This window comes from Podarcis tiliguerta (assembly GCF_965153285.1).
Source record: "Podarcis tiliguerta genome assembly, chromosome: 2".
Lineage (NCBI taxonomy): Eukaryota > Metazoa > Chordata > Lepidosauria > Squamata > Lacertidae > Podarcis > Podarcis tiliguerta.
The window spans coordinates 20,625,536-20,649,102 of record NC_139535.1 but is presented as its reverse complement, the minus strand read 5'-3'; the positions used below and the strand labels follow the sequence as shown (position 1 = coordinate 20,649,102).

Sequence of the window (23,567 nt, the reverse complement as noted above, 5' to 3'; positions counted from 1 at the left end):
GAGAGAGTGATAGAGAAACTTAGAACAACCACGTAAAGAAGTCAGAACTATGGCCATATTGCACACTGGGGAAGACTGAATTTTCCGATGGCCACCTAGTAAGTTCACTGAAGAAGGAAAACTGGAGACCTGCTGGTTCACTGGTTCATCTAGTAGTTAACTATGCCAAACTAGCTCTCATAGCTCATACCAAAATGCATCTAAGTAATTCTTCATTGATAGTTTGTGCTCAAATGTGCACATTAATTCGCAGTTCACTAAAGAATAAGCTTCCACGAAGGAGGCATCTTTATTAGTACTTACTTTGTGTTAAAAAACATGAGCGTTGTCAGCAAGGTGGCAGGAGAGTGTGCTCCAAGCTGCTTACACTCCCACAGCATCTCTTCTGTCACATGGTTAGGAAGAACATAGCCTGTGAAGACCAGAAGATAATTTCAACAGATGTATGGAAACCAAGGAGCATCTCCAACCAACCACCCCAAAGTTCCTATTAAGAGAGAAAACTAATTTACAAAGCGACAGCAGCTCCTACATATAGCATACATTTCAGTTTACAATGACATCAAGTCTAACTAGCTGGTTTGATATTTCTAACAAATAGTTTGTAAGTACAGCTTATTTGGATACAACTCAGAATAGTCCCAATGACACTGATGGACCTAAGTTAACCATGTTAATTACTTTTAGTGTGTCCGAGTAGAATGTTTGACCTTATGTAGCTCTGTATTATTATACACTCAAAAATACTTCATGCTATCTTGTTGCAACTACTATGCAAGCATACCATTGCACAAAGATAAAGGCAGAGACATTGGCTTGTCTAACTTATGATGCCCTAAACATTCTAGAACCAGTTCTCACAGGGAATGCCACCTCCTCAAAAAATCAACAACTTCAAGTTCCATCTCACCAGAACAGGCTTTACGAGCAGAAGACTTTTCTCAATTAGCACCCCAAAGCTTTGGGACACTTCCAAGAGTTATTCATTTGTGCTCCCACTCTCTCGTGACATTCTGGAAACAGATGAGGACTATTCTGTTCTGCTTCTGAATGTTAGCCTTACCATACGTTTTCATTGTTTCAAGCTCTGTTATAAAATTCCAGCATATGGCAACAGATCAGTAGAGAGTTTGGGCAGATGTAAGAAGAGAACCAGATAGCTGGGATGAGCCCGGCAAAAACTACAGCGAAGGCTGCACAATGTGTGCCCAGATGTGGTTCCATCCATATTGAATAATGCAAGCCTGCATTTTGTACTATAGACAATATATTGGAAAGGGACAATATGGGTCCAGCTATACAGCGATACCCATACTTCTCTGCAGAAAAGCAAGGACAATTTGAGGCCTAGAAGTCTAGGACAAAAAGCAATTATTTGAATTTATTGCAGATTCTTCCTAGGTCAATTAAGGGAGCACTCCTCTTCAAATGTTCTCTGAGGACCATGGTGTCTAGACAGTGGTTACCAAGCCTATCTGCGGACTGAAGTTTCTCTTACCAAGAGGAGTGACCCGAGGCTGCACCTCCTTGAGCACTTCATGTAACCACTCAGTGAACCGTATGTAATATAGATCAGAAAAAATGTCATCGACTCGCCCGTTTTCAAATAGATACTGCAAGAAATAGTAACACAGAGGTCAGGCAAACCTGCTCCTCATAGAATTTTTTTTTTAAATACAAAACAATCAGTTAGTTAGACTGTCTGTGTGTTTGAAGTGCACATGTGAAACATGAGGATTAGAAATCCTTCACCCCCCTGCTGACAATAGAGATTAGGAATCACCTAACAAACTCAACATTAACTCTCTAGCTTCAGTTTTACTTATCACGCCTTCCTATGTAAAACCCATAGTGCACAACAAACACATTTATTCAAAGAGCCTGAAAGGCTAGGCCATGAAGCACCTGAAACTCAGATTAATGGGATTACTATTTACAAAGCATTAAAGTGATATTGGGCTAATTTCCAGAATTTGCAGCTATTAATGGTTTGTTTCTTGCATAATGATTATTAGAGTATGTTTAGTAATGTGCCACTAAAGATCAGAACAGCATCCAGTCAAGCGATCTCAAGTGAAAGAGAAAGCCAAGGATCTCAGGAGTGGAAGCCAATGTCTGCCTCTCTCACTCAAGTCTTGCACAAGAATCCTCCTAGTGACAACATATGCCTAGCATACCACTTTTAACATTGTTTGCAGCAAGGGCTTCCAAAATACCATACCTTTTGAATACACAGGAAGATATAGTACAGAACCTCTGGATCATAGGGTTCACCTTCACTGTTGCGAGCTTCACGAGTCATTAAGCACAGCCCATAATTCAACTCTGCTACAGCAGAGGATATGAGATCTTCCTGGAATCTCAACAGCTGGCGTCCTGCAAACCATGGCACAGAAGGTTACTAATTGGCATTTCTCAACAGGGATGTCTTTTTGTAGACTCAATCACGCTTTCCCGCTGCAACCTTCCCAATAAGCCTATACTGTCACTTGCAAATATTTCTCCGTGTCCCCAGCATATACAAAGGTACCCCAAAATTTGCTTGAAATGGAAACTGAATGGATTTCAAACACATGACTTGCCACTCAGAGAGTAAATTGACAATTCACAAATGGTTGAATATTCCTCAATAACAATGGGAAGGAGTCTGAGGTCAGAGTACCAAGAGACAATTCAAAGCATGACTGACATTAGTATCCTTTTAAATCCGTATTGCTGTGTCAATGAAAAAAATCCTGGGTGCCACAAACATTGCATATAAGCTTAACTGTTTTTAAAGTTAACAAGGCTTTTGCATTTTTATTTTAAACTGAAAACCTAACATACATAATGAAAGTTTGCCTTGCTTTGTAAACACACCAAAACAGATTCAAGAATGCAACTAAGAATGAAATCAGCAAGAAAAGCAGAGACTCCATCACTTAGCAGAAAAGTTATTAGAGAATGAGCTGAGCTGCCCGAAGGGAAAAGTTAAGCCCTGATCATTAGCAAGAACTCTAGAAACTGTTGATTACAGTGGCCTACACACACTCACTGTATATTATAACCCACCCAAAGCCCCAGTAATTCAGTAACCTATAGCACTCTAACTAATCTTTACAAAGCAAAAGATTCCTATTGTTTGAAAGATGGAGCAGTACTTCCCTGCTCACAACACTTACTGCCAATAGGTGCAAGCCTGTTCTGAGCCTCCTTCTCCAGCTCTGCATTTTTAGTCTGTGCCCAGCTCTTCCACACTTCTAGTCCCTCTTCTGGCTTGAGAGAGTGTGGAAGGAGAAGTTCAGGTGAAGGCTGAGGCTGTGGTTGCTGCTCAACTTCAGCAACCTGAACAGTTTGAGCCTGTGGAAAAAAGTCAATTCTGATCACATAGGTATGAAAAGCTTTTGCTTACCAGTACTGTAGCATCTTCCTCCAGCCTGCAGAGCTACTCACCTGACTTCAGTTCATTAGAAGAACTGTACTATATTTGATTTACACCCTGGCAGTTTTAATTGAACGGTCCTCCAGGCGGCTTATAAAATATTTCAATAAAGAGAAGTAAAGATAATAAAAATGGTAATCTTCATAGGAGGTGGGTTCAGGCTGTTTGCTCTTCATTTAATTCTAATGCTCAGAAGCCCCTGATATTTCACTACAAATACTGATCACTCTCAATTCCATGTATTTAGCTTGCTACCTCATGACCACTGTGAACACGTCTTACAAAGTCAAAATGCAGAATCAAAACCCTGTGTAACATAGTGGTTACTGCCTTTGTTTGTTGCAACTACAGAGGTCTAGTTCAGAGAAGATAAGCTGCGCACCCCCTGCCTGCAAAAAGACCATGGTTTGTTGTCAAGTTCAAGCATTCCTTCCTCTTCTAATGAGGCCAGTCGCAAAGCAGACCGCTAATTTCTTAAAACCAGTTTTCCATAAAGTTACTTCAATTCTGGTTTGTGGGTTGCTGTCAAACCAGTTTCCTAGTTCAGACATTACTGTAAACTGATTTATGAAACCGTCTTTGCGGCTGGGTACAAGAAGGAGAAGATGTCAACAAACGTTGAATAATTAAGAGATAAAACAGAGTGAACAGATTGCCCTCTGCTGGGAGAAAGCTGAATGCTAATCATTTCAGAAAATACATCTGCTAGCAAACACAGAATCTGAAGGTCACTGCATCATCAGTTTGCCCACACTTCTAAGTGCAATATTTCCATTAGAATAGATTTTTGTAAAAGGCGGCCCTGTGCCTAAGAGTAGTATACTATAAAGGAGCCCTGCCAAACTGTTATTTTGTATCTTAGTGCTGGCCAGGCAATTATTATAGTTTTCAGTTACAATCCTTTTGACAAAACAAGACAATAATAATAAAACCAAAAATAAGGCTACCTACCTACCTGGATGTAGACTACAATCAGAACAAAACAATATGATAGCAAAACATGAGAATGCTTCGGTCATTGATTATACACACTTACCTAAAGTCTTACCTAACCAAAACAACAGGGAATAAGGCTAATAGCTTAAGTTTGTAAGTTTTAATACAGGAGTCAGCAAACTGTTTCATCAGGGGGCTGGTCCACTGTCCCTCAGACCTTGTGAGGGACTGGACTATATTTTTTTTTGGGGGGGGGGAGGATGATGCAAGAGCACCACGAGCCCTGGTGGCTGCTTACCTGTCTCTTGCAAGTGGCAGGGGCTGGTGGTGGCGGTGGAGGGACGATGAGCGGCGTGAAAAGGGCTCCAGAGAGGGGCTGCTTAAAATGGTGGCCGCTTGAGCGCTGCTGCTGCTGCTGGCCCGAACAAAGACCAGCTCCCTTCCTCCTCTAGGCAGGGCGGGGAGAAGCCAGGAGGAGGGAGGGAGGCGGCGCCGGTGCCACCGTGTGAGGGAGAGGGAAAGAGCGCAAGCACTGGCAATCCATGTGGCGATTCCTGGACCGTCCGCGGGCCGGATCCAGAAGGCAATTGGGCCTGATCCAGCCGGCGGACTTTAGTTTGCTGACCCATGTTTTAATACTTGAGCCCCTTCCATATTTGACCTGCCTAGCAGTGAGAGGGCGAGAAAGCATAAACATTTAGAAGTTTGAATAGCTTAACTGAAACCTATACAAGACTGATAGCAGTGCCCTGCTCCCAATTTCCTTTAATCCTTCTCTTCTACTTTTTCCTTCCCCTCTTTTCATATCCCACGTTTAACATACAATTCATTCATTTTAAATGGTGCATTTTCAGTTCAAGAGGAATTGAGCTAGTATTTTGACATTATGATAAAAACCTCTAAAGCAGGTGTGGCTAACCAGTGGCCCACCAGATATTATTGAGAATACTTCCATCATTCCTGACCATCAGTCACAATGGCTGGGGGCAGTGAGAATTATTATCTTAGCTAGGACACAGGTTAGTTCTAAATTAGCTCTAAATTGTGATCAATATATGAGATCTTATAGTAAGAATACCCCAGCAGATTAAAAAAACAAAAGAAGCCGATTCCACATTGAACCTCTAGATCAGCAAATTCTGCCTACAAGAAGAATGCTGAGTCACAATAGCTCCTCAGCCAATCTCTGTGCTTAATTTGAGCAGTCTGAACTATTAGCAATTTTGAAAAAGGACTGGCTATCAATAGAAGATAAGGGCAGTAACCGCCACATGATTATGCCAAACTCTGCCTCGATTCTGTGCCTTCCTCTATCCTTACAGTGTCATTTTGTGACTGATGAGTCTCAGTAATTTTCTGCCCTCTCAAGTAAGCACTGAGGGTAGTAAGTTTGAGAACTCCTGCTCTATTTTAAACTACTAAGGTTAAAAGCAACAGCAGCCAAGGAATCTTCTGAGTTTTTAATATCTCAAAGACCCAACTCTAAAAGCTGTGATCAGAATAATCTCCCTAAAAAGATACACTTGCACCCCAAAACAATAATAGCTTTTAATTTCTATTGCTAGTCTCAAGAACCATTCTGTTTTAGCTCCCAATTTACTAAATATATAGTTGGTACTTTACCAAGCAATGTTGATGCTTGATAAAGTTACTGTTGTGTAAGATCAATTTTCTAATGTGAAAATTGTTCCAGTGGGGTAGATGGCACACAGAAAGTAGTCTTGTTGGAGACAAAAGAAATGCAAGAAACAACATGGGAGTTGAGAAAATTTGGCGATGCTACTGGACCCAACAAGGATTGGCCTCAGTAAGTCTAGAACAAAAAATCTGCAATCTTCTACATGCTCTAAGACAACATCAAAACCCTCCTAAAATCCCATGGACGAATAGGATTTTAGGAGGAATAGAGTAGCTGTGGGAACCCAACACTCTTGCAAGTCAGGCTGCAAGTTATGTTAAGAGAACCACAAAAATGCTACATTTTGCTTTCTAGCAAAAATTTGGCACAATAAACAGAGAACAGAGAAATCCAATTAAGTTTATATTTCACTGCACGTACTTAAGAGCTTAGAACAAAAAAAATCTACATGTAATTTCTTAACTGCACTTGAAAATTTTGAACCAGTGGTAATCACTCCTAACATTAACTCATAGTGGAATATTTCTGTCAAAGTGTATTCCGTTATAATGGCAATTGTGGCCACACCCATTTTTTTATCCATACCCCATATTGCTGTATGGACAACTGAATTATGAAGTGAGTTTAGCACGAGTACAGCATGCTCTATCATATGCCATTCCATATATGGGGTGAGGTGTATTTTCAAAGGCCACGTCACCATGTATTTACTAAAGAACCTGTTCTTACTTCAACCAAAACACCACAACCTGCAAATTCACATATATGAACCTCACTAACACGTACAAAGGAGGGATTGCAGTTCCAACAGGGATAGGCTTTGTATATAGCCCCAGGTACAATTCATGACGCGGGACGCAGGTGGCACTGTGGGTTAAACCACAGAGCCTAGGGTTTGCCGATCAGAAGGCTGGCGGTTCAAATCCCTGCGACGGGGTGAGCTCCCGTTGCTCAGTCCCAGCTCCTGCCAACCTAGCAGTTCGAAAGCACATCCAAGTGGAAGTAGATAAATAGGTACCACTTTGGCGGAAAGGTAAACAGTGTTTCCGTGCACTGCGCTGGTTCGCCAGAAGCGGCTTAGTCATGCTGGCCACATGACCCGGAAACTGTATGCCAGCTCCCTCGGCCAATAAAGCAAGATGAGTGCCGCAACTCCAGAGTCATCCGCGACTGGACCTAATGGTCAGTAGTCCCTTTACCTTCACAATCCATGACAGATTTCAGACAAGAAGGACTCTCTCAGTAACAGCACCTGACTCTAGAGTTAGTGTTTTGCAAATCACTGATGTGATTTAGTCTCAACACAACCCATTGTAATGGCAGCTAATAAAGCTTAATGATTAGCCCAACAGAAGATTTAGCATAAATATTGGAGAGATTGGAAAGGTGAGAAGGTTTGCCTTATGTACACCATTAGAATTAAATGTAGGGTAGGAAGAAGTACCAACACTGTTCTTCTGCATCCTAGTGTAATACTAACTAACCCCTACCCCATTCTGCCATTCCCAGAAAAAGAACAAAAAATGTTTCATTCACCCTGAACAGTAATAGATGTCCACTCCCAGTCCAGAGTTTCAAATTTGGGAATCAAGTGAAATTTATACTAATTCAGCATTTCTGATAGTTAGCACCCTGAGGAAGGACCATTTACCTTTTGCAATTTACAAGTCCATTTCCTTTTTTTAAAAAACACACCCTCGGGTTGTTGTTTTTGGCAGAAAACCATTTGCAGAAACACAAGTATATTACATGGTCCTCAAAAGGGGGAAGAGGAGAATATAGACATTACATTTCAAAACGTGCAGTCAAGTTTCTGCACAGTTCTTTACAGCAGGAAAGAGCAGAATATCTGTGCCCCATGCTGCTACCTGAACCCTTAACGCTCAAAATCCTCATCATACGCCCACCTCTCCATACAAAATTCTGGAAGAACATCCAAGTGCATGCAAGCTGAGTAACTTTACATAAAAACAACGTACATATTACTCTGAGTAAAGTTTCGCTGTCTTTGACACACTGCAGACAGTTCTGCCCTTGGGCTAAGCCACTGCTCTCTACATTTGGAACACTCCACAATGCAGACAGGTTGTTCATTAAAGTAGTTTACTTACAGAGCAAGTAACTTGCAGCTGCTGGTGTTGCTGCTGCTGCTGCCCCTGCTCTTGCGGTGTGGACTGCTGCTGCTGTGGGTCCCATATATGGACCGTCTGGGCTGTATTCTGATATGTCCCTGCCACTGCTTGCACTGCCACTGGAATGTGGATATTGCCATTCATAAACTGTGCTGGGAAAAGGGAGTTGGCAAGGGTTTGCACCACTTCCTCATGAGAGTTTTTCACTACTGATGCACCTCCCACCATCTTATCCTTGTCATCTTCCAGCTTCACAGTGGCTAGGGCCGTCGGGGAGCCACTGACATGGACGGCATTGTAGGCCTCCTGGGGGATGGCAATGTGGGTTATGTTTTGCTGCTGCAGGTCGCCACGTGGTTGCGCAGAGTAAACAGGGATGGTCCAAGTCTCTCCAGTAGGGCTGGTTATGGTCCCAGTGGCACTGTACAGGTGGGCACTATCCACCGTTAACAAGTCCGGCCTTAACGATACATAACTCTGCTGCTGGCCTTGGGGGATGGCCAGGACTGTGGCAACCGGCTGCCCTGAAATAGCATATGACACAGTAATAGGCATATCCACTTTGCGCTTCTTTACTGGCTGGAGGACACTGGCGGTGCTGATCCTTCGCTCGCCTTCGCGTGGTGAGCCCTGCTGAGATGGAGGAGGGGAAAGCGCCCCAACTGTCTGGATCTGGATCTGCTGGCCCCCAGCAATAGCCTGTCCTGCCACAAGCTGTGCCTGGATTTGCTGATGCTGCATATGCTCCTCCTGTATTTCGGCACCCTGGATTTGCTGAGCAGTCTGCACATGCTGCACCTGGATCTGAGCTGCCTGCAACTGAGAAGGGCTAGGACTCTGAAGCGCTTGACCCTGTATCGTCTGAGGTGCCGGCTGTTGTGCCTGACCTTGGATCTGCACTTGGACCTGTATGGGCTGATCTGAGGCTTGATGAACAGTGAGCTGGGGAGAAAGCTGCTGAGTGGAGACTTGCTGAGGGGATTGCTGAACCTGAACTTGCACCTGTAAAACAAGGATTCAAAAGTTAGCATTCATTAACTCCAAAACCTCTGATCTACTGACTTTTGTGATTAGGCCAAGGAGAAAGTATAATATAAGTGAACTGTCAGTTGGGTATCAGAATGCGGCCATACATAAAAAGTAGTCATTTCTGTACACTTGGGGACCACCCAATATTTCAAATTAATTTGTAAATTAAGGCAAGAGAGAAAAACTGACAATATCCCAGTGAAGAATGAGCACTCTTAGGCGGCCTTCGACAGCCTCAGAATGTTGAAGGCAGCTGTACATCAGTTTTTGACTATGAAAGAATTTAGTGTACTCAAGCTTGTAAACAGCTCACATGCAGCTGGAAAAGGGCTGGTGGCAGCAGAAATTGGGATCAGAGAATGTGCATCTGAGGCTAAATAACTCATCTTCCCTGCACTATATGTGAAGGTTTGGGAAGAGAAGTTGGGAGAGAATAGGCACTTTTTCATTTTCCTACTCTCCAGAAAAAGCACTCTGGTTTGAAGCAGGCAGTAAATTTCTAGTGATGTACAGAAGAGCAAGGGATGTTTTCAGAATGATGATAAAAGGAGATTTTTCCCCAACCTCTCCAACCAGCCACCATCCCAGGAGTCCTGAAAAGCACTATGAATCTTCTATTCTAGGCTGGCTTGAGAGCTGAATAGCACCTTCCCAGGATACCATAAACTTATTATTCAGACAACGTTTTCTTATAAGTGTGTGTATGTAGTTAGAACTTCTCAAAAAGGTGTAATCTTAATAGTGCAACTATAAGAAAATGGAAGGAATGGATTTCCTACAGAGGCATCTTGCTATACTGGAAGAAAGTGTTTTTGAATGAGTATAATGCAACAAAATTGTAGTAAGAGGTGATAGCTGAAGCACTCAACAAAACTTAAGAAATTCTTACTTTTTTTAGTAATAGTATCACATATAATACTTAAAAGCCTGCAACAGAGGCAGCAATACTTTCCAAACTTCACATTATTGTCCTCTTATTAACACCAAACTAGGGGCAAATTCTTACATGTGCATACTCCTATGGGAAATGTAATGGTGCACTTTTGTCTGAAGTCACAAATCTAACATGGTAACTTTATGTGGAAAACCTGTGAACAAATTACTCCCCAAATTAAACAGAGGTGTTTCTTAGAAGATTTTAACATTTACAGGTCTTTAATTTACAAACTACTAATTTTTCTGCAAATGTGTTGAGTCCCAAAATATTCTGCAGATACCACCTACAAAAATAACTACGGGTGGAAATACTAGATATAAAAAATTAATATAGTAATGAGAACATGCTATCTATCACTCAAAACTCTTATGCTAATCTTGAAATGCAGAAAAGAGAAACAGTTAAAAGCAGAAAACGGATAGGATAGCTGATTATCCAAAGACCAGCTAAGTTAATGTAGAAATAAGTCAAAGCAAAACCACATTTCTAGATATGATAAAAAATGCTCTAAGTCAGTTATTGAAACTGACGAGAAGCAGCAACGAATTCTGACTTAATCACAGCAGTTTCCAAATTCCATAACAAGACACAAGTGTTGAAGTACATTCTATATGCTCAGTTAACTGAACATGCTTAAAATCTAGGGTTTATCCCAAATTAGGGTTTTGGGATTAAAGCTGCAGAATTCAATAGCTCCTTTTTATAAGCAGTAAGCTCTCTCAGTGCCACATGTATCAAACAGTTTACCTTTTTCTGTCCAGCATGTGTTGTCTAATTTAAACTTTGCTGACCATTTTAAAAGAAGCTACCAAGCACATACTTACATTCCTATCACACACAAGATTTGTGAAGTTCCCCTCACTCACAAAAAGGCTCCAAATAGTTTTCTATGAAGATTAAAGCAATCTGTATGTAGAATATGAACTAATCCCACCTAAACTCTACACAGGCAGTAGAAAGGAATGTGTCTGTAATAATCCTGCTGGTCAAACCAAAGCATAATCAGACAGACTTCTCTCATGTCCACTGATATAATCAATACAGAAGCATTTGCTGTTAGTTTCCAGCTATACATGGAACACAGAACCAAAGTGGTGGTGGTGAAGGAACATGACAAAAAAGGTCTCCTATTGTTTCAAAGATACTCTCAAAGTGTAAGGCAAAGGGGGGTGGAGTGACAGAAGAACAATCTAAGAATAGTTCACAAATGCATGCTTATCACTCATGGCTGCAGCATCAAATATCAAAGAGATTGACTTTTGTGCTAACTCAAACAATGTTTTTAGTTCAGCTGAAAACCAACAAATTTGAGGAATTAAGCAATGAGAAACCAAGCTACGTATATGCATGTATGAAGCAAGAATACTGTGTAGTCAAACTGTTTGGGGGAGCCTATCAAAGCAAACAAGTTAAAACTTCCTGAGCTTTATTTTCATAGGTGCTAACTGCTTATCTTGTTCTTAAAATTAGACAGCTTCCTGTTAGTTTAATAAATATTTAACGAGGCACCTTCTTACTCCTCCTTAAGACAAAGCTTTGTATTGTTTAAGCTCCTTGGCGCTTGGGCATAGGCTTCCTTGCTGGCAGCTCCTTATTATCTTACATATAAGTGTATCTCAGGAAGGTAGTGAAACTGGTTTCTTCTGAAGCTTAGAAAGGACTACCAGCAAATATCACACTGCAGGCTTGTTTGTTTTTAATGCTGTGCTTCAGGGCAGACTGTGGGATGGGAAACACCTTGACTGCATATACCTTGGATCCCGAACGCCACAAACCCAGAAGTGAGTGTTCTGGTTTGCAAACATTCTTTGGAACCCGAACGTCCGATGGGGCTTCCACAGCTTCTTATTGGCTGCAGGAGCTTCCTGCAGCCAATCAGAAGCCGTGCTTTGGTTTCCAAACTTTTTGGAAGTCAAATGGACTTCCGGAACTGATTCCATTCGACTTCCAAGGTATGACCATATAGATGTCATTCAGCAGCTTTAGTGCTCATCTGTGAAAACTTTCTTTCAGGTACCTGACTAGGAATGCCTTACATGCACATGGAGAACAAGTATAGAATCATATGAACTAAAAAGGAAGACTAGTTTGCTTTAATCCTCTATATGATACACAATTCATACTTTTGATAAAATTTGGTATCAACTTATAAAATCATTTTGCACTAGTATTCCTCAATTCTATTATGCCTTACTACTAATATGCAAGTGCCCCCCCCCCAAAAAAATCTTCAGCAGCCCACAGGCGCTTTTGTGAGTTGCAACAGTTTTCATATTTGAAAAATGAAATGTATTTTATCCAGAGACAAGTTTAAGTGCCAAACCATATATGCAGTTGGACACTCACAGAGCATTTTCTTAGTCACATTTAGCTTGGCCCAGAAGGTATCATGGCAAAAATGGTACACATCACAAATTCAGAGCTATTTATCTTTCAAAAAGCAGTCCCATTTTTTTAGTCATGCAAAGGCATGAACAAAACAGCTCTGACAATCTTTTCGTGTCTGGAATTGGGTGGGTGTGCTAATTTCCCCAAATGCACATTCCTATATCATCCTCTCACATCATGGTGATGGTAACTATCTGTCCATAGAACCCCCTTGCCACACAGAGTTGAATCAATTTTTATTTCATATTTGAGGGCAGAGTAAGAACATTGTAGTTCAATACTTAAATTAAGTTCAATACTTAAAGTGACTATAGTTTTATATTTCGTGTTTACAAAGAAATGTAATATGCAACTAGCTAATGCAAAATAGCTATGTAGAGTAGTCAATACATTGCTTATGCATTGCTCACAATGAATGAAATCCCCAGTGCTTTCTATTTTGTATTGCATTATACTTCAGTGCTGCTGTTTTTTAACTGGATTGTATTCTTTCGTCAAAATTTATTTTTAATGGTCTGAAGAGGTTTAGAGCAGCAATATTTAGGATACCTTCAAGCTATACAAGGTCCGATGGAAAAGGTTCGAATAATTAGAGTGTTGTTCAACACCCTCATTATTTCATCTATTAGATATTTCTATATTCTGTGCATCAATAGGGTTTTTTTTAAAAAAAAGACTGGCCTAATCCTAAATTTAAGCATTCAGTATACCACAACTGATTCTTACACTGATTCTATCTATATATCAGTGCCAGAACTATCATATGCTAAGTTCACTATTATAGATAGATGGTTGAAAGTGCAAATAGCATCCAGGCAAGGCAACATAGTTAGAACTCAAATTTCCAATGGAGACCTACAGCTGAGTGCTTTGCCTAGGTATTGTTGCATTTAATTAAATGTCAGGGGCACCTAGGTTTGCTGAACAAGTCCTGTTTTTCTAATGTAAATAAAACTCTTTGAAGAAATCCAAATGAAAGCACTAGCCTGTAACTGTTTACACAGTAGCAAAGAGCCATGTACTTTTGATTCACATTAGGTTTCATAATACAGAGAAATATAGGATTAGTCTACTAAGCTCTGAAGCATGACTACATTTTCTGCTAGTTTGTTATTGTCTGTACTTCAAGTTAAACACAATATGGCCACAAAGCATGTGTTTGCTTCAAGTAGTATAATAAAGTAAGGTCTAAATTCCTCCATGGGGAAAATTAATAATTCCTAAATCAAGGGTGAACTAAACTGCTCACTGTGTTTCCAATTACTGGGGACTGGCAGAATCAAATATTAAGGTACCCCTGCCCGTACAGGCCAGTCTTGACAGACTCTAGGGTTGTGCGCCCATCTCACTCAAAGAGGCCGGGGGTCAGCGCTGTCCGAAGACACTTCCGGGTCACGTGGCCAGCGTGACATCGCTGCTCTGGCGAGCCAGAGCCGCACACGGAAACGCCGTTTACCTTCCCGCTAGTAAGCGGTCCCTATTTATCTACTTGCACTAAAGAGTGCTTTCGAACTGCTAGGTTGGCAGGCGCTGGGACCGAACAGCGGGAGTGCACCCCGCCACGGGGATTCGAACCGCCGACCTTACGATCGGCAAGCCCTAGGCACTGAGGCTTTAACCCACAGCGCCACCCGCGTCAAATCAAATATTAGCAGTATTAAAAATCTAAGGTTAACCGTCCCTGTTACTCAGATTCATGTATGTATGCAATTATAATTCCATATACAGTAGGAACTGGCAACCATAAGGCCACAAGTAGAATTTGGCCTTGGGTGACAGCCAATTGACCCCAGGAGTCCTACTGCCAGTGCTGATGCAGAGCCTTGAAAGAATCTCTCCACAGTCACTATTCAAAATGTAAAGCTCAATGATGGCAGACTCAAAACTTTTGTGATCAGGTTTATGTTGATTGAATTCAGTTAAGGGTTGAAAGGGAAAGGAAGAAGACAGAGAAGTTATGGACCTGACTGCTAGACAAGCCCTAAATGGCTTGGATCCAGGCTATCAGAAGGGCTGTACCTCCTTATATGAGCTTGCCCGGGCTTTGTTATCTTCAGGGGAGGCCCTGCTCTTGGTTCCACCATCACAGGTAAATTTAGTGAAGGCACAAGAGAGGGTCTTCTGAGTGGCTGCTCCCAGATTGTAAACTCTCTTCCATGGGAGATAAGGTTGGCCCCCTCTCTGCTTTCCTTTCACCAGCAGGCAAATGCAAAGTTCCTAAGGAACGCATGACTCAGTTATTAACACTGAATCATATAGGTTACAGTAAGCCATTTGTTTTCCATTAGGTATTCACCAGAATGATGGGTATTATTGGTTTAAATGAAACACTAGACGCAGTCAGGAAGTTTTGTGCAAATGTGCTTTAAAAGTCACTTCTGCAGAAGAGTATGTCTGAAAATTCAAGATACACCAGGCCTCTAGAAATACGGATACACTGTTTGAAAGAGTGGCATTTGGGAAGTAAAGTTAAAATTGGTTTGCCTTATTCCTGTGCTCTTTAGACTATACAGTACTCTTAATAATTTATCTTATGGTCATGTTTGCTTTTAAAGAACATTCACAGATATCCAACACTGAGAGGACTTTCCCCTTCCTCTCCTCTGCAGCCCCACGCATGCCCAACATTTGGACAACTGAATATCACCCAAGTACTTAACACAGGTACTTTGTGCACTATGAAAAGAAAAAGCAAAATTAGCAGGGTGGAGAAATTTAAATTAAGTTTCTGATTTGAATTAGATTGGTCCATGTAACAGATATATAGAAAACTAAATAAAATCTTTAACCTATCTGAGCGACGAGCAAAAACATTTGTACCTAACAACTACATTCTTTTTCAATTCATTTGTTTTGGAGGAGAGAAAATGCAAGGAGTGTGTCTCTACAGTTGTCTATGAAAGCTGCCCAGAGCACAAATCCCTGCATGCTTTTATGTATGAAAGCAGCAGAGAGTAAGATGCGCATCCTTTTAAGATTACCTGAACTTGCTGGGGTTGCTGCACTTGTATTTGCTGCTCTTGCTGTGTTTGCTGCTGGACGCTTGTTGTTACTGGGCAAGCAAGTTCAAGCAAAGATCCAGCCACTTCTGTGCTATCTGTGTAGATGCAGTTGCCACCTTGCTGGTATACCATGGTGGTGGTAGCAGCCGTCTGCTGAAACTCCTGTAAGGCCTCAGGACCCTTGGAGGCAAGGGAGTCCAGGAATTCCTTCATCCTATGCTGTGGGATCGTTCGTGCTTTGACACGGATGTATTCTTCAAAGGAAATGGTGTTATCCAAAGAATTATTCATATTGCAAGGTACTCAGGATTCCTTAAAAGAAACAAAGCAAGAAGTTACAATTACACTCTAAGTCACTCTCTCTACATTTCTGATGTCTTTATCAATAAGGTAGAAATATTATTCGGGTCATTCTGACTACTCACCACAAGTTAATTTATTGAAAAGTCATGCATAACAGACACATGCAACTTTCTATTAAGATCCACTAATCTACAAACCCATTGTCTTTCAATGAGAACCTCAACTCAAGGCAGAGTCAAGCCCAATACAAATCAGAGGATTAAAGTCGCCACTGATATATGGTACCCTCTGTAAAAACTGGGGAGTTCCCACTAGGCATGGAATAAAAGTTGTTGTTGTTTTTAAAAAAGGTTCCACAACTCCAACAGGCTACCGATTCCCCTGAAATGTTTGTCTCCCTGTGCATGCAAAAAAGGTAACCATTCCTAGCAACGTAGCATAACATTGCTCAGCACCCAAAACCAAGTCACAATGGTGCAAGGACAGGAAAATCTAAAAGGAAGTGGGGTGGGGGGAGAGGGAAGATGAGGGAATCCCTCCAGAAGGTTCCCAATTTCCAAAAGGGAAACATTCAGGCTCTGCAGAGGTAATTCTGATTCAGAGAATAAGTGGATCATTGCTCCAAGTAAAGAGACCTTCCTTTTTGTGGATGCTCTAACACATTGTTTCATGGCTTCAGTATCAACCACACACTAAGTAGAAATGATTCATCAGGGCCTGGACATTTTGCACAAGTGTACAATTTAATGCCTAAATGATCTCAGCTTCCATTAAACATGCACACCAAGTTTCTATTTAAAGTGTGGAAGGGTCAGCACCCAGCGAAATTTCAGGAACTGGGAGGGACTAGTAGGACCTTATTGTTTAGCCTAGCATGTATCCTAATGACTAAAATAATTATGCAAAGCAAGGTAATCAGAGTATTTTTTTTACTGTATACCCACTGAGTCTTGCATAAGATTCACTAAATCTGCAGGCTGCAAGGCCTCCTTCAATTGGTGGGCAGGCCACAGTGATAAAGTTTTCATTAAGCAAAAGTAATCGTTTTGGCAAAGGCTTTGCCAAATCTATTGACTTACAGTTGAACAACATAGGCCATTCAAAAAGTCCAAAGATTTTGGAAAATAAATTCAAAGTAAATATATATTATACATTAGGTTGCCTAACATTTTTCATATTACAGTCGTACCTTTAAAGTCGAATGCCTTGAGAGTCAAACATTTTGGCTCCCAAACGATTCAAATTTGGAATTGAGTGTTCCAGTTTGTGAACGTTCTTTGGAACCCAAACGTCCAACACAGGTTCTGCGGCTTCCGACTGGCTGCAGGAGTTTCCTGCAGCCAACTGGAAGCTGCATGTTGGTTTCCAAACATTTTGGAAGTCAAACGGACTTTCAGAATGGATTCCATTCGACTTCCAAGGTACGACGGTATAAGTATGGAATTTGTGTTTCCTTATGAAAAATATGAAATGGGGTGAAAAATGTATACAGAACACACACATCCCTGGTCAATACGCATAAACCCTGAGAAGCAGGATTTGTTTTTTAAGCAACATAAGCGTTGCTAATAATTCTGAACGCTTAACAGTACTGAGTGACAAGGCGTAGCAACATACAAACCAGTTTCTCACTCATAAAGCATTATACTGTAGTTTCCACTACCAAAGAAATTCTGCAATTAAAGAGAAATGAAAGCTCAAGAGAGACACCGCCACAGTTACTCCACAGTGAGAAAGCCTGAGGTGAGAGAAAAGTCATCACTTCAATAATCACTGAAGTGAAGCCACCCAGCATCTAGGCATTTATTTGTTCACATTAATACATTTATTGTACAAAGGTAGCCCTGCATGCAGTCGTATCACCTCTAGAGCTGCTCACAAGACATATATTAACAATAATCACCTACAGTGGACTACTGTAGGACTCAAACACATGTCTCAGATTTCAGCTACCATTGAGACCAGAAGATGATGTCTGGGCCCTCTATCGAATTTCTTGTTTTTGAAAAGTCAAGCAGACGTCTCTGGCCCTGGCTACATATTATTTGGAGCACCATGAATGCTGCTGCCCCATGCTGGCTCCCTGCACTACTCTTGGTATCATCTGCAACTTCCATCTACATTATTAGGATGGAACATACCATGCCAGCAATGAATAACCAAATTGGGTCAAATTGGCATCATGGTATAACTACATGATTCACTCTGTGAGGATGGAAATTGCAGTTATTAGCAATGGTCATGTGGCAGCAACCATCAGGAAGGCAGCAAATGCAGTACTCCATGTATAAATGAGGCCCCAACAATTATGTAGATTTTCAGGTGGGATCCTATGCAAATTACGAGAGTGATCTAATTTATATATTTTATTATATATAAAACAATACTCATTTTACCTGTATTTAGAAAGCAAAGCTAAAAACTTTGAAACTGCCACACTTGCACAATATTGTATTTGTAATTGGCACCCATTCATTGTTGCTACTGAATTTATGGAAAATTTTCTGCAGAAAAGTAAAGCACTAGAAAGTTTCCCACAGATCATGGGCATCAATATCACACCAAGCAAACCTAAAGGAATCAATTACATTTAACGTATATGAGGCCCAATTGCTACAAGAATAGTTGCAAACTTGCCATGCCAGATACATCATCAGATGCAGATGGATCCAAAAAGTAGGAGACCCAAGCCAAAAATGTAATTATGTTTTTAAAATAAGACACATAAATTGACTGCCACTGTCACAGAATGCTTTTCAAATCAGGCCTATTTAATAGTTAAAGTTTAGAGGGGAAGAATATACACATTGCCTAGAGAAGTCTTTATATTTAACTAGTAAATCTGATCTACTTTTTCTAGAAAGTTGTACGTTAAACATATTGCTCCCATATTTTAGCCACTTAAGTATTCAAATTAAGATGCTTAATAAAAAAGATCCCCACTTTTCCAATCAAGGTTCCAGGTGGCAAAAATGTTCTGGCTGTGCAAGGCAGAACTAATGATGCTATTCCCTTTGCTGCTGACCCAGTAAACACAATTCCCCAACAGCAAGGGAGATTAAATCTAACATTTTGACACACCGCTTTTTCCAGCAGAAAAGCATTTGGTGGCATTGGCTAGAATCAGCTGATTCTAGCCAAAGAAGTAGCCTTTTCAAATGCATTGCTGTCACAGAATGGGGTAATAATTATCAGGTTTAATACTGGACCTCACACTGGAATAAAATTATACTCCAATTCCAAACATACTGCTAAGCCCCACTTACTCAAGGGAATTTACATTTAATCAAGCTGCTAAGGATAGTCAGATTCTGGAAAAGTTACAAGAACAGTCTGTGTGTCTCCCCTGCCCACCGCCTTAATTTTGCAATTTTTGCAAATTTTAGGAGTAGTTAACAATGGAGACATATGGCTGGATTTGAGGAATTAACCATTCCTTCTTCCCATAAGTCCCAGGTGAAAACTGAAACCTGTATAATATCTAAGAGAGGTTCATTTAAATGTCTACTACCTCCCACATTCCATTAAGGACTCTGACCAGATGCAGACAAAGTAGCTTCCCCAGTCAAATAGGCTGATAAACGATATTTTGTGGGCATTTGGGTTGGCCCAATGGAAGGCAATATGGATTCTGGAACATTATGGCTATCAAGACACTGGAGGAGTCATCATTGTTTTCAAATCAGTGGATTTTGAAATGCAGACCCTTTTAGTTTGCCTCAATCTTATGTAAACGGATAAGATTCTGAGTTACTTAATAAAGTATTCTTACTTAATAAAGTATTATTATAACATTGGGAAATATTCATGGGCCCCATTTTCTAGGGCTGATATGATTTCCACAAATATACTAGCTAGAGAATGTCATACAATATTCAAGAGCCTGCCTTTCAAAGTACAGTGGTACCTTGGTTTAAGAAGAGTCCGGTTTAGTAACAAATTGGTTTACAAACTCTGCAAAACCGGAAATAGTGTCTTGGTTTGGTTTGAGAACTTTACCTCGGTCTAAGAATGGAATCCAAACGGTGGAAGGGCACCAGCAGCGGGAGGCCTCATTAGGAAAAGCGTGCCTCGGTTTTGGTTTAAGAACGGACTTCCGGAACGGATTAAGTTCATAAACCGAGGTACCACTGTACCTTTAAATACAATTAGGACTTAAGATCTTAATTTTTATTTCTATGAAATTATTAAAGGGTGGATCACACATCTCATACTTTTGAGAACCAATGATTGAAATCAAGATAAAAATTTGGCCTAACATTATAACTGTTGCCTTTTTCTGCCACCACTTCAAAAAGAAGCAACAGCCAGTCTAAGTTGTTTGACAGAAGTTACCCAGAAATATATTTTTCCTTTCCTGTAAATCTTGACACATCCAGACACATTATACAGTAAGGGTTGATAACTCTCTACTTCAGAAGATTTGACCAACTCATTAAATACTTTACCACTGCTTCTAAGATCCTTTTTCCAATTAAATACTGGCGAACAGTTGAAATTCACAGTTACAGTATTTTCCTACCTTGTCCACACCTTTGTAACCTAATGTACCGGTAATTTACTGGTAGGAAACAACTTTTCTTTTCACAGGTGCTACTGTCACTACCACTGTTTCATAAAACTGAGGCAGATTAGTAGTTAAACATTTGAAGCTTTCATTTACCAAATATTTTAGAAGCAGCAAGATCAACTCTGGAGGAAGCTTAAAGTGGTATAGGACAAAAGTTGACAAGAATTCTACAATGGCAATTTGCTCACCCCAAGTTGAACCATCACAAGCTATTTTACCTCCTTGGAATCTTCCAGTCTTGAAGCAATCACCTTCCATTATATAAGCTACAAGCACCAGTGAATTGCAGGAGATATTCTTCAGCCTAGTGTCACTGTGCCAAGATACCATCCAGAAAAAAGTAATGCACATCAAGTGCGTTAATGCTTTAGCCAACATCCATAAATATAGAAATGCATTTATGTTAATGATACCATTGCTGCAGAAATCATATATGAATCAAAGATCAGTTGTTTGTTTACTGAGCTTTCATCCTTACATGACCTTGGTATAATGTGCATTCCATCAACTTTCAGGAAAAATTGAAATAAATGATATGTAAAACAACGACTCCTGCCTAAGGAAACAAGTATTCCTTTATCTGCATTTTCATGTAAATATTAAATCTGGAAAGTCAGGCCAAGCCAACTGATTAGCAAGCAGTTAGTTCTCAGAACTTAAACATTATTGAAAGCACACACATTTGTAGTATGCAGACAATCTAAACTCACCAGGCACCATGCTGTATGTATTTCTGATATTCGTGTCCTGAACTCTTTTAGACTCGTGACATTCTGGAGAAGACAGAACAAAGAAACCCTTTCCATCCCCACTTTAATTGTATTTATTTAAGAAATATAAAGGGAGAAGACAATGTTATATGACAAAGTTGGTAGAGATGTGAAGGCCCCTCCAAAAAAGTTCAATCCCCCACCTTTCCCCATTTTTTTCACATTTCTAGCTACTTCATTGTTTTAAAAAGGCAATTCTAGAGCTTTTCTAATTCCAGTGCCTTTTAAGAAAATAAAATTAAAACGCAAACTTTCTGAAACAAGAACTACTCAGTATTCCATGCTGAATTATGTGATGTGTATGTGACATGCTCCCTTTACTTCTATGAGCTGCCTTGAGCTCTGTGATAGAGGAATAGCAGAATATAAACTAACTTGGTAAAAATGTGTTAGTATAAAAGCTTGCAGATGGACAAGGTTTCAGAAACCTTGAATGAGGTAGCAAGTGAAACACCACAGGCATGGCTGCAGTAGATACAGGAAGTATTGAACATCTGTATCGTCTACACCAGGTGTGGGAAACTTCTGGCCCTGCAGATACTGATTAAATTTCCGTCATCCCCAAGCAACACAGCCAATGGTTTGGGATGAAGCAAGTTGTAGTCAAGTAACATCTGCAGGACCGCAGTGTTTCAGAATAATGTAACTTCCAGACCTATCTGGAGATTGTGGGGGCTGAACCTGCAACCTCTTGTTTATATGCACCCACCCACGACAGTTGTTTATTACTAGTGCTATTATTCAAGTAAGCAGCAAGATTCTCAGTTCCATCTGGGCAAATCTTTTGCCCACCCTACTGATCAAGACATGTTTGTGACATTAGGCACATGCTGGCATAAAAGTTGATTAGTGCATTTCCATAGTAATGGTAGCATATTGTGCTTTACATTTACAAATGCTCCAGCCAAGGGTCCGAAAGCCTAGAAGAGCCCTAAGAAAATGCACAGGAACAAAAGGTGGTCTTATCCACAAAAACCTAGGTTTTCAAGTACTACAAAACTCTCTTTGGGATGCTAAAGGAATAGTTCACGTGACAGACCCACAGGAATTGAAAGCCAGGAAAGGGCCCACGGTAGATTCCTCCACTCATCTATCATTAGTAATGATAAATAGGGCAAATAATCCCCCAGTCACTGGTTGCAGGGAAACAGCAGTGTTAAAAGGTATCTATCGGTTTTAAGGAAAACGAAATCCAGAGACCGATAATCATACAGCTGAAATCAGCTGAATAGGGAAAGTTACTCAGCTTGTGTATGGGGTGGGGGAAGAGAGAGAGAGAATCGCTCAAGTAAGCCTAACTGTCCTGTCAGATGTATTGCACAAGGCTACACTCAACGGTCCACTGTAATGCACAGCACGAAGCGCTTTTAGGTACAGTATTTGTAAATATTGCAGGCTCCTAGACAAGGCCAGCACACCGAAAAGGCCCCGCCTTGATCCGCCTCGCCTCCATTTATTATAGCCTTCTGGCCAAGGGTGGGGATGAGCATCCTTGGTCGCACGAAACTGGCGCGCGAATGGCTAGGTGAAAAGGAGGAGGAGGAGGAGAAGAAGCAACGGCGGCCGAAGGGGTTTGGGAAGAGTGAGGAAAATTGGCCACAGCCGTGGCAGCTCACCCCGCCTCCCCAGGGTCTCTGCAGCACTAGGGCCCGCCGGCCTCATCCTGGAACTTCGCCTGCGACTGCTGCTGCTGCTGCACCCGAGTCGGCGCCTTTGAAGGAGAAGCGGCGCGAGCGCGCCCGCAGCAGCAAACCCAAGGCGCGCGCCCGGCCCCACAGGGCCCTGGTGGTGGACTTCGCAGCGCGCGAAACGCCGGGAACGCGCGCGCCTACTGCCGCCTCTGGAACCGGGGAGGGGGAGCTGGGTGCTGGTGAAGAGTCGGGAGCGCAAGGCGGGGCCGCGGGCACCGTGGAACGAACGACGCAAGGCCTCGAAGTCTGCGCGCCGCGGCCCGATCCCGCCCTACGAGTCTCCAATTCCAACACGCACGCAAAGAGTGCCCCCCCACCACCGCCCGCCCCCCACCACCGCGGAACGCGCGCGCACGCGCTCCCCAGCGCCCCACACACACACAGCAGCCGGGCTCGCGGGAGCGCGCTTCGGCCCCGCTACCCCTCCCCCCCCGCCGCCGCTATTCTTTTTCTTCTCCTCCTCCTCCTCCTCTTCCACCCCGCCCGGTCTGAGGCAGCTCCTCTTCTTCTTCACCAACCCCCGCCCCACTCCAGCCCTCCCGTCCGCCCCACGTCCGCCGCTCGGCTGTCAGCGTCCCCGCCCAGCGCCGCCTCACCCCGGCCCCTCTGCCGCCTCGCGCCGTCGCCACCTCAGGCCCCGCGTCTTTTTTCCCCTCACAGGTCCCTGGGCGCCATCTTACATTCAACCCGCCGCAACCAATCGGCGCCCGGGCTCGAGCTCGCGACAGCTCCGCCTCCAAGCCGCGCGA

At 41.9% G+C, this 23,567-nt stretch overlaps 1 protein-coding gene across 6 annotated transcripts in view; it reads right to left on the bottom strand.

The window, feature by feature from the left end:
• The window catches only part of QRICH1 (glutamine rich 1), a 27,831-nt gene extending 4,264 nt beyond the window's left edge, over positions 1–23,567 (bottom strand). Inside the window, exons 1-8 of one of the 6 annotated variants that reach the window (XM_083425091.1) lie at positions 23,415–23,522; positions 21,068–21,130; positions 15,464–15,796; positions 8,108–9,130; positions 3,162–3,339; positions 2,222–2,376; positions 1,499–1,613; positions 304–412 (exon numbers count right to left, since the gene is read on the bottom strand). In XM_083425091.1, the coding sequence (XP_083281217.1) occupies positions 304–412; positions 1,499–1,613; positions 2,222–2,376; positions 3,162–3,339; positions 8,108–9,130; positions 15,464–15,775 (1,892 nt within the window). In that variant the 5' untranslated portion in view covers positions 15,776–15,796; positions 21,068–21,130; positions 23,415–23,522. Of the gene's footprint in view, positions 1–303; positions 413–1,498; positions 1,614–2,221; positions 2,377–3,161; positions 3,340–8,107; positions 9,131–15,463; positions 15,797–21,067; positions 21,131–22,743; positions 23,118–23,414 lie in introns of those variants that run through there. The other 5 variants (XM_083425093.1, XM_083425092.1, XM_083425090.1 and 2 more) reach the window with 5 other exon arrangements.